The 11,208-nt window shown below is 41.9% G+C and overlaps 1 protein-coding gene across 3 annotated transcripts; it reads left to right on the top strand.

The window, feature by feature from the left end:
- Window positions 1-5,957, top strand: fbxo15 (F-box protein 15). Of its 3 annotated transcripts, none has more exons than XM_077012844.1 (10): window positions 1-176; window positions 260-348; window positions 559-663; window positions 740-970; window positions 2,288-2,488; window positions 2,629-2,752; window positions 2,904-2,986; window positions 3,593-3,738; window positions 4,220-4,344; window positions 4,648-5,131. In XM_077012844.1, exons 2-10 carry the CDS (start codon window positions 272-274, stop codon window positions 4,657-4,659), a joined length of 1,104 nt encoding a protein of 367 aa, XP_076868959.1. In that variant the 5' UTR covers window positions 1-176; window positions 260-271; the 3' UTR covers window positions 4,660-5,131. The 3 variants fall into 3 exon arrangements, with proteins under 3 accessions (XP_076868959.1, XP_076868956.1, XP_076868958.1); XM_077012841.1 differs by lacking the exon at window positions 4,648-5,131 and adding an exon at window positions 5,140-5,957 and having other exon boundaries at window positions 2-176; XM_077012843.1 differs by lacking the exons at window positions 2,629-2,752; window positions 2,904-2,986; window positions 4,648-5,131 and adding an exon at window positions 5,140-5,957 and having other exon boundaries at window positions 2-176.
- The last annotated feature ends 5,251 nt before the right edge of the window (window positions 5,958-11,208 follow it).

Raw genomic sequence — 11,208 nt, 5'->3', positions numbered from 1 at the left:
TACCATGACCACCGACGCGTCCACGAGCTTAGTATACAGTGTACACCCAGTATGTTAGTCACCTGTGAACCGTCTTTCATTTAATGGAAAAGAAAAACATTTCAAAAGATATTCTAAACTGAAGTACTCTGGGAGAAACCTGCAGATATATCCTCGACATATTTGAAGTCACGGAGGTAAATACGTTACTTAGCTCGCTAACGCTGGGTTATCTAGCTAACTACACTTCCGCTCTCCACACTACTGCTTCTCCCAACAGACTGAAGGCTCCATGTCCCAGCGGTCATCTAGATGCCCCGGAGCCCCTCAAAGTCCTTCTGTCAAGGGTAAAGAGAACTTCATAGAGAGGCAAGTCGAAAGGTTTAGAATAGGTTAGCTAGGTTTGCTTAGTGTGGAATCTTTCACACCTGTCTCCCATGATGACTGTTCAATAGTATGCCTACTGAATTCAATGCGATTATACATCGAATCAGCTCAAGTGGATTTCAAGGGGCTTTTTAAATCACTGCATTGACGTAAGACCGTCGTATATTTATTTTTGCGCTCATCTTTGATTAGGATGCCACCAGAGGTCATCCTGAAGATCCTCTCCTGTTTAGATGCAGGCTCTCTCTTCTGCGTCGGCCTCGTCAGCAAGCGTTTCCAGGAACTGGCCAGCAACAAGTGGGGTTTCACAATTATTTCACATCAAATAATTCTTGTTCTGCCACTTCTTACAATGAGCTGTTGCTTCCTCCAGTGCTTTGTGGTATCAGCTGTATACCTGCCAACGAGCTAAGAACAAAAGACCCACACCAGTCAGTTATGTGACAGATGCTATGGGAGTGGCTGGCGTACAGGAAAAGCCTAAGGGATACTGGAGAACAATGCTCTTCAAAGATCTCACGGGCTACAATGAAAAATGGAAGAGGAAGCTTAAAGCCATTAATTACTACACAGGCCTGCCCAACCAATCAGAGCACATAATCAGGTGAGCTGTTGAACTAGGCTTCCCCCAGTACAGTTTTTTTTTAAGAACATTTTTCAATTATACCATCTCTATAATTTTTCTTCTTTAAATCAACAGCATTATCATCTTGCAGCTTTATCTGGGGTATTATCCCAGTAGGCCAAAGACATCCAGCACATTTGCTAATTGGCTCGGTCTAATTAGGATAAATTGCATCAGTGACTGTGTGGCATGTGGACACATCTGGTTTGTTTTTTTGTTTTGTTTTCTGGGAGACGGTTACACTGCTCTAGAGTGCATACCCTGTTAAAAGTCTCTGAGTGTCATCGTGTGCTTTCATGCCTTAGCTAATTAATCTGGAGTTGTATCTGCCTGTGGAGTAGCACGTCTATTTCTCATTCTGATGTGATACATTGCGTTTTCTCTCCCACCTCGTTTTTGTGCTACACAGCAACATTTAAAACGCTGAAATGTTGCGTTTGTATTTTGACCCTTTTGCACTGTTGATGATGGCATATTTCCCTATCAGAAGTGTCTGCATGTGTTTTGTAGCCTTTGCCGCAGACGGCCTTATTAAAGGTTAGGCTTTAAGCCGGTGCCTCAGGTTTCCCTAAGGCCCTTGGGGAAAGAGGCTAAGGAAACATAGCTGATGATACACAGGCCACGGGCCTCTGTTGTCTTAACCTCTGATTAGAGCTGGCGGGCCACTCAATTTTTCGAGTTGAAGGCCATGTAGCTTGCAGGGGGAGTGGAAGTAATTGTGCTCTGCTCGGAAGGTTCAGCGAATCGTAGAAATAAATTGCTTGGCTCCTTCTTTGTGCCCAGACAAATCCCCACTGGGTCCCTGTGTTACAGAGGCACAGGTGGATGAGATCTACCTCTGTAATAATCATCTGCGCAGACTCCCAGACACAAACAACAGCTATTAAGTCTCTCTGGGACCCAGGACTCCTGCTTGTTCAGGCTTTGTTTCTGTCACTCTAATTGATGTCTTAGGTACTTCTGGCTAGCTCTCAGTGCACTGTATTGGCTATTTGCTTAACTCTGTGTTTGCACTTAGTTTTAAATGAATGTCTTTCTTTTGCAATAGTCCATCTAACAAATGGTTGGCTGTTCTCAATATATGAAATTAAGTGCATAGCATTAAGTGCAAGTGCATTAGACTGTTCAACAGCCAGCATTTGACTCTTTATCTGTCTATCTTTATCTGTCTTTATCTATATGTTTTGATTTATTTTATTTATTTATGAACATTTTAAAAACCCACTTGATGCCCCAGTATTGGGGCTCTGTCCAAGCTGGCGTGTCAGATGTGGTCTGGGTGACGTTCCCTGGCAGGACGCTCCCTGTTTCATGGGAGATCACAGTGACGGAGGCCACAGGGCGGGAGAGCTGCTTTGAGCAGACGGGCATCTGCTACAGTGACACAGCGGCCACAGTGAGCTGGAGTTTGGGCCACTGGCCGATTATGGACAGAATCACTTCACTACAGCTGCACGGGGTGATGAAGGTACCCCTCCCATGTCCACTCATGTACAGGTAAGATTTCCTATTACTGAAAAATTCATTAATAGTGCTCCTTTTACTACCACTAATAAAAATCACTATAGTAGTAGCAGTAGCATCATTATCAGTAGTAGTGATAATAATTTTGTTGGTGTTATTTTGAACCCTTACAGGCCAGGCTGGAGGGCACTTCTGGCTAGGGTGGTGTTAAACAAGTGTGCTTGGAAGGTCTGTGGTTCAGACAGGGTTGTCCAGCTAGTGTATGTGGAACAGGGCATAACATTGGGCATTTGGCAGGTCTGTGTGCTTTCTGATCCCCTAGACTCACTGGACTAAAATAAGTTCAGAGCAGATAGTCCTAGATATTAGCTTTTCTCACCTTCTCTGTGAGATGCACTGTAAAATTGTTATAAATGCCCTAAATCCATTTTGAATTTTGAATTTTCAGGAGCAATGCGAAATTGCATTCATCATGGTGAACTTGCACTATCACAGGCTTGTGGAGAGAAGTCTCCTGGGCTCGTCTTCTGTGTATGGTCCTTCTCTCCGCACTCTTCCTCTCAGCTTCTTTATTGACACTTTTGAATCTTTATTCTCAAGACAGATATTCTGCACTCTCAGATTTGCTCAAGATTATAGCAAGCCTTTTCACAGACTTCACTCAGCACATCTCTGTGTTACTAACATGCTTAAATGTGTGTGATAAGATGTGTGTGTGTGTGTGTGTGTGTGTGTGTGTGTGTGCGCGCGTGCATGTGTGGATTGGTTGGATGACAACTCCATCTTCTGGTGAGACCGAACACTGTCTACATTAACAGCCCTCTCTCCATGGGATAGCACACACTCTAAAGCACACACACACACACACACACACACACACACACACACACACACACACACACACACACACACACACACACACACATTGTCTCTCTCTTCTGCTGCCACCCTGTGCCTCTTTGTAGTCCCTGGCTGTCTTCTCACACCCACTTGCTAGGAGAGTTCTTCCATTTCATCCCCCACTCACTGCTCCACATCCAGCATCACACACACACACACACACACACACACACACACACACACACACACACACACACACACACACACACACACTCACACACACTCACTGCTCCACAGCCAGTATCAGCCAGCTGAAGACAGGGCCCCTTTTGATGATGTGGACCCAGAGTACGGTCTCCATGGATACACTTTGCATATTGAGATGCACAACACAGTGAAGAGCATCGCATCAGCACGCTTTGACCAGCTTTCCTGCAGGAAAGGTACCACTGAGTTTCAACTTTGTTACTGGATTGGGACAAAAGTTTTGTACTTTTTTTGTTGTAAAATTTCATGTTTTCTACATTTCTAACCCTAAGCAGAATTGTACTCTAGAATAGCTGTAAATGTACCAAACTCTTTCTCTGCTGTGTGCTGTGGAATATTACTGAACGTTTAACTTTTTTTGTGTCAGACAGTACAATAGAGGGCGCTAGAGTGCTTAATTTGAAATAATGAAAGGAACAATCAAAATCTACACAGTAAAATCGGATATCACAACAACAGCAGCACAGTTAAAATACGAACATTTAGTATTTATATTTTCAACATACATTAATCTGCCCCAGATCTGAATCTAATGCCCAAGCCCATAAAAGCACTCATTATCACATTTTCACACCAACACTAATATTTTAAGCAGGCTATGTGTTGCTAATATGCTTTGCTATGCCTTAAGATGATATGCTAATGCACTCTTCGCAGATCAGATCGTTAACGGCTATGTACAGCTGAATGTCATCAGAAGAGACGGCAGGTGGAAGCACGTTCCTGTGTCTGGAGACATCAGCCTGCCCTGGGGGACAGAGGCCTTGTGCGGACTTCTAAAGGTAGTAGACCTGTCAGCACAATCTCACCAACGCTTATTCACTGATAGTTGCAGGCACATGTTTCATATCTCTATTCAGATGTTGCTTGAATTAATTCTCAAATTTAATTAGAGTTGGGGTTACATGATCTGTAGGATTGCCACCTTTCATAAAAAAAAACAGCAGAACATGGCAAACAAACATATGAGTAAAGAAATAAATATGCAAGCAACATTCTCTGCAAATCAGTCTGAGCCTGGCATTTATTTATATCTCTCCTGAGGGTTTAATCTGAGCCTGGTATTTATTTACATCTCTCCTAAGGGTCTAATCTGAGTCTGGCATTTATTTACATCTCTCCTGAGGGTCTAATCTGAGTCTGGCATTTATTTACATCTCTCCTGAGGGTCTAATCTGAGTCTGGTATTTATTTACATCTTTCTTGAGGGTCTAATCTGAGCCTGGTATTTATTTACATCTCTCCTGAGGGTCTAATCTGAGTTTGGTATTTATTTACATCTCTCTTGAGAGTCTAATCTGAGTCTGGTGTTTATTTACATCTCTCTTGAGAGTCTAATCTGAGTCTGGTGTTTATTTACATCTCTCCTGAGGGTCTAATCTGAGTTTGGTATTTATTTACATCTCTCTTGAGGGTCTAATCTGAGCCTGGTATTTATTTACATCTCTCCTGAGGGTCTAATCTGAGCCTGGTATTTATTTACATCTCTCCTGAGGGTCTAATCTGAGTTTGGTATTTATTTACATCTCTCTTGAGGGTCTAATCTGAGTCTGGTGTTTATTTACATCTCTCCTAAGGATTGCTGCATTTTGTCCCTCACTGTCCTTGCTGAAACCCAGGCACCCTTCTGGTGTCTCAGTGTTCCTGTAGCCATGACTGAGTCAGTCCAAATGGACGTGTCCTACGACTTCAGAGGAAAGAGCTTCTCCGTCCAGCATCAGGATTCACAAGGGAAGGTGGAGATGGAGCTGGAGTGGGAGGAAACACAGCAGCAGTACTTTATGGTTCATCTAATCGTTTTCCTCCCCATTACCAAAGTAAACAAGCACTTTGGGAGGGATTACTGAGACCTCTGTGGACATTTCAGGTTGTTTACACATCCATTTCAGACAGTCTCCCTGTGTTGAATGTAAACCTTGAACAGAATTCCTGCTTTAGTTTTTTTTATGCAGTTGTGTCAAGAGTTCTCTGTGTACTGAATCTGATGGGTTGCCATATGAACAGAGAAAGCTTCACTGATGGCAGTAAATCTTACGTTTTCATGTCTGTATATCTTCTGTATCTGTGTGACGGTGTTGTGCATGGCTCCGCCTCCACTTGTCAGTCTCGTCTCAGTGTTTTTCATCCCCTCCTAGTTGTTTGTAACCCCGCCTCTCATTTGCATTCCCAGGTGTGTCTTGTTGGTTTTCCTAATATTACTGTGTATGTAAGCCCTAGTGTCTGTGTTCTGTGCTGATCATTGTTTGTAATACAGCCATGTTGTTCGTGTCTGTAAGTCTTCTATTGTTGTTTGGTTTGTTCTTTATATCATAATGTCTGATGGATTTGACCTTGACCTGTTTCTATGACCAGAATTTGGATTGCTCCTCATTAAACCTCATTCCCCTTAACGTTTGTGTCCGCCTCTTTGCTCCATGCGTATATGTTTGTATGTCTTGTATCTGTGTGGTAGCTGTTATTTGAACCTTGCCTATAAAAGTCACACACACACACACACACACACACACACACACACACACACACATATATATATATATATATATATATATATATATATATATATATATATATATATATATATATATATACAGTTGTGGTCAAAAGTTTACATACACTTGTAAAAAACATAATGTTATGGCTGTCTTGAGTTTTCAATAAGTTCTACAACTCTTATTTTTCTGTGATAGAGTGATCGGAACACATACATGTTTGTCACAAAAAACAGTCATAAAATTTGGTTCTTTCATAAATTTATTATGGGTCTGCTGAAAATGTCACCAAATCTGCTGGGTCAAAAATATACATACAGCAACAAAATTTGTCAATTTTGGTGATGTAGCGAGTTGTGTCAATCAAATTAGCTTCATGTCATGGCCTCTTCACTTCTTGTAAGTGATTCTGATTGACTACAGCTGTTGACTTCTCATGAGCCCATTTAAATAGGGCTCATTTGACCCAGTGATTAGACTCAGCTACAAAAGCTACAATGGGAAAGTCAAAGGAACTCAGTGTGGATCTGAAAAAGCGAATTATTGACTTGAACAAGTCAGGGAAGTCACTTGGAGCCATTTCAAAGCAGCTACAGGTCCCAAGAGCAACTGTGCAGACAATTATACGCAAGTACAAAGTGCATGGAACAGTTGTGTCACTGCCACGATCAGGAAGAAAACGCAAGCTATCACATGCTGCCGAGAGGAGATTGGTCAGGATGGTCAAGAGTCAACCAAGAATCACCAAGAAGCAGGTCTGCAAGGATTTGGAAGCTGATGGAACACAGGTGTCAGTCTCCACAGTCAAGCGTGTTTTACATCGCCATGGACTGAGAGGCTGCCGTGCAAGAAAGAAGCCCTTGCTCCAGAAAAGGCACCTTAAGACTCGGCTGAAGTTTGCTGCTGATCACATGGACAAAGATAAAACCTTCTGGAGGAAAGTTCTCTGGTCAGACGAAACAAAAATTGAGCTGTTTGGCCACAACACCCAGCAATATGTTTGGAGGAGAAAAGGTGAGGCCTTTAATCCCAGGAACACCATGCCTACTGTCAAGCATGGTGGTGGTAGTATTATGCTCTGGGGATGTTTTGCTGCCAGTGGAACTGGTTCTTTGCAGAAAGTAAATGGGATAATGAAGAAGGAGGATTACCTCCAAATTCTGCAGGAAAACTTAAAACCATCAGCCCGAAGGTTGGGTCTTGGGCGCAGTTGGGTGTTCCAACAAGACAATGACCCAAAACACACATCAAAAGTGGTAAAGGAATGGCTAAACCAGGCTAGAATTAAGGTTTTAGAATGGCCTTCCCAAAGTCCTGACTTAAACCCCATTGAGAACATGTGGACAGTGCTAAAGAAACAGGTTCATGCAAGAAAACCATCACATTTAGCTGAACTGCACCAATTCTGTCAAGAAGAGTGGTCAAACATTCGACCTGAAGCTTGCCAGGAGCTTGTGGATGGCTACCAAAAGCGCCTAGTTGCCGTGAAAATGGCCAAGGGACATGTAACCAAATACTAATGTTGCTGTATGTATATTTTTGACCCAGCAGATTTGGTGACATTTTCAGCAGACCCATAATAAATTTATGAAAGAACCAAATTTTATGACTGTTTTTTGTGACAAACATGTATGTGTTCCGATCACTCTATCACAGAAAAATAAGAGTTGTAGAACTTATTGAAAACTCAAGACAGCCATAACATTATGTTTTTTACAAGTGTATGTAAACTTTTGACCACAACTGTATATATATGCACACATAATGTTACTGTAAAATGTGTGTGTGTGTGTGTGTGTGTGTGTGTGTGTGTGTACAAATATTTCATGGTATGTTTAATTTTTTACCTTCTACAAGGTTGAGCCTTGCTGCTGCTGGGAGCTTGTAGAAAATGTTTTAATGTTGATTGTAAGAATAAAATGAGCAGGTTCTTATATGGAGTAATAATCTCTTAACTGAGTGGAAACAGCGTCCCTGTGTTTGTTTGATCTCTTAGCTGAGTGGAAACGGCCCCTGTGTTTGTTTGATCTCTTGGCTGAGTGGAAACGGCCCCTGTGTTTGTTTGATCTCTTGGCTGAATGTCTCTGTGTTTGCTTGATCTCTTAGCTGAGTAGAAACAGGGTCCCTGTGTTTATCTGATCTTAGCTGAGTATCCCTGTGTTTGTTTAATCTATTAGCTGAGTGTCCCTGCGTTTAATCTCTTAGATGAGTGTCCATGTGTTTGTTTTATCTATTAGCTGAGTGACCCTGTGTTTATTTAATCTCTTAGCAGAGTGTCTCTGTGTTTATTTGATCTCTTAGCTGAGTAGAAACAGTGTCCCTGTGTTTATTTATGTTTATTCACTTCTTCCACTTTTCTTTGTCTGCTGTGAACATGTGCTCTATGCACGACCTTGTATTGTAGCATAGCAACAGAATGTCACTGGCAGTACACCGTTATTTAATATGAACATATATTTCCTCTCAGCTGGCTGTATAGACTCTACAGTTTAATTATATTACAACAGTCTTCAAATTAAAGTAGTTTGAGATTGAATGGGTGTGAATTCTGTGGTTGTAATTCTATATTTGGTTGAATAACTTCTGATGTCTAACCACATGATCTGAGTTCTGATTTGTGTGTGTGTGTGTGTGTGTGTGTGTGTGTGTGTGTGTGTGTGTGTGTGTGTGTGTGTGTGTGTGTGTGTACGCACGCACGCGTGTGCACCTGAATAGGTTGATTCAATTTAGTAACATGGAAACCTGGTTGAAGAGTCACTCAAGTGTTCATATACTGTATAATGGTGCATTATATCTATACAGTCAACCAAGGCTTTGTTTGATTACTATTCCACACAAGACTCTAAAATACATATGAGTATTTAGTATTCCATATGAGGAATATCTAGATATTAGTCACAGTCACAGAATATTACAAATAAATAATACCATAGTTTCTGACATTTTGCATTGTCAGTCTTCCTGATGACTTGTACCCTTTGTTTTATGTAATAGTTCTTGGGTGGAGATTGATGTTCCTGCGCTGTGGTATCCTGCACTGTCAGTCTAGCTGTGGAAACAGAGGCAGCTCTGGACTGGAGTGAGTCACTGACAGTTGTCAACACTCCCTCTGGAGAAGTAGTGTAATAGGAATGCCATTTCCCATTCTCAGAGGTCACCCTGACCTCTAGAACCCGTTTTCCCCACAACGCCAACTGTAGTGCTGGTTGGCGTTTTTCCTTTTCTCTCAGAAGCTGTTTAGCGGGTGGTGTCGGCCATGAAATGGCTCCTGTCACTGTTGCTGTGACTGAAATGTTAACTAGATAGCTGGCAGGTTGTAGAGAAGCATGCCTGAAGGTTAACCACTTCTTATTGGGTTTTATGTGGTAGATATGTTTTATGTGGTAGATATATACATTGGGTTTTATGTGGTAGATATGCAGCTATGTTCTTTATCAAAGTTTCCTGCTAGAAGATGATTATTTGCAGGCTGTGCAATGCCAAAACCATTCTGCCCTCCCCTAGTTATTAGCCTCCTGGAGACCTCCTGGAGACCTTGAGAGGCATAATTCTTCACACCAACCTAGGAGACATGAGGAGCAACTGGCCTCTGTGCTTTGGAAATATTCTACTGGTGAAGGTCAAACAGTCACTGCGCTGATGCTGTGTGTCTGTGCACAACAGAGGCTAAGATTGGGTCTCCCTGTCGCCAGTCATACCAATGTGCATTTTCAATTATAAATCCAGAAATTGATGATGGAGAAAATGCACTGATGAATATCATCCAGTGACGTATACGTAATATCCTGAGCTGACTGTATTCTTACTGATTTGACCAGCAGAGTTTTAATTGTCAATCAATATCAACCAATGGATGAAATGTTTATGCACATTCAGAATGAGAAATGGACTAATTCGTTTTGAAAAGGGAGCCACCAAACACCAGTCTCAGAGAGACTAGTAGGTGTGAGAAATGTGTGATTTTGTTCAATGATGAGGATCTCATTAAATGGAGAAATGGAAAATTAGGGTGTGTAGAAATCTACACTCAGTTGCTGCAGATTTGTCGGCTGCACATCCATGATGTGAATCTCCCGTTCCACCACATCCCATATAGGTGATCTATTGGATTGAGATCTGGTGACTGTGGAGGCCATTCGAGTACAGTGAACTCATTGTTGTGTTCAAGAAACCAGTCTAAGATGATTTATGACATGACGCTTTATCCTACTGGAAGTAGCCATCAGGAGATGGGTACACTGTGGTCATAATGGGATGGACATGGTCAGCAATACTCAGGTAGCCCATCTCCCTCAAGGTTTGAAGTGTTGTGTGTTCAGAGATGCTCTTCTGCATCTCTTGCATCTCTTCTCTTGTAACGACTGGTTATTTGAGTTACTGTTGCTGTTCTATCATCTCGAACCAGTCTGGCTATTCTCCTCTGACCTCTGGCATCAGCAAGGCATTTGCACCCACAGAACTGCCTTCTCTTTTTTGGACCATTTGCTGTAAAGATGGTTGTTTAGACTTCCCTGTATATATGGTTGTCTGTAAAAATCCCAGTAGATCATCCGTTTCTGAAATACTCAGACCAGCCCGTCTGGCACCAACAACCATACCACGTTAGTCACTTAAATCATCTTTCTTCCCCGTTTTGATGCTCAGTTTGAACTGTAGCAGATAATCTTGGCCATGTCTAATGAAGAACCCAGTCATGCTCTTTCTTTCTCTCTCGCTCTCTCTCTCTCTCTCTCTCTCTCTCTCTCTCTCCCCCCCTCTAATGCATGGTAATCACATGCATTACCAAATGCAGTTTACTTCTTCCTATGACTTCTCTGTTGAGTTATATATATAGTTATGTTTTAATATAGATTGTTATATCAGATGGAAATAACAACTGTACATTATTTATCACTTTACTGATAACCGTTAAAAGCACCAATAATGGTAAATGTTATCTGATTCTGCTAGCAGGTCCTGTTCAGCCTCACAGTATGATTTTAATCAGCCAATCCACTCACTGTGTGTCTGCAGACTCCCAGAGATGCTTGGCTCCTGTCTGTTTCTGCTCTCATGCTCTGATTAACATTTAGCTCCTGTTTAGCTCCTGTCTGCCAAGGTCCTGGCGCACCAATTCATTATCATCATCCCAAATGGGGATCTTGCACTAACGAGGCC

Source organism: Brachyhypopomus gauderio, chromosome 7 (genome assembly GCF_052324685.1).
Source record: "Brachyhypopomus gauderio isolate BG-103 chromosome 7, BGAUD_0.2, whole genome shotgun sequence".
Classification (NCBI taxonomy): domain Eukaryota; kingdom Metazoa; phylum Chordata; class Actinopteri; order Gymnotiformes; family Hypopomidae; genus Brachyhypopomus; species Brachyhypopomus gauderio.
Note: the sequence above shows the minus strand (reverse complement) of the source record. Positions and strands in the feature narration are given on the sequence as shown.

Bases quoted from the DNA above. Each gene is read 5' to 3' on its own strand.
- fbxo15 (XM_077012841.1), top strand. From the start codon at position 272: ATGTCCCAGCGGTCATCTAGATGCCCCGGAGCCCCTCAAAGTCCTTCT. The intron at 664-739 runs GTGGGGTTTCAC...TGCTTCCTCCAG, and splicing joins CAGGAACTGGCCAGCAACAA to TGCTTTGTGGTATCAGCTGT. The intron at 2,489-2,628 runs GTAAGATTTCCT...GAACCCTTACAG, and splicing joins CCATGTCCACTCATGTACAG to GCCAGGCTGGAGGGCACTTC.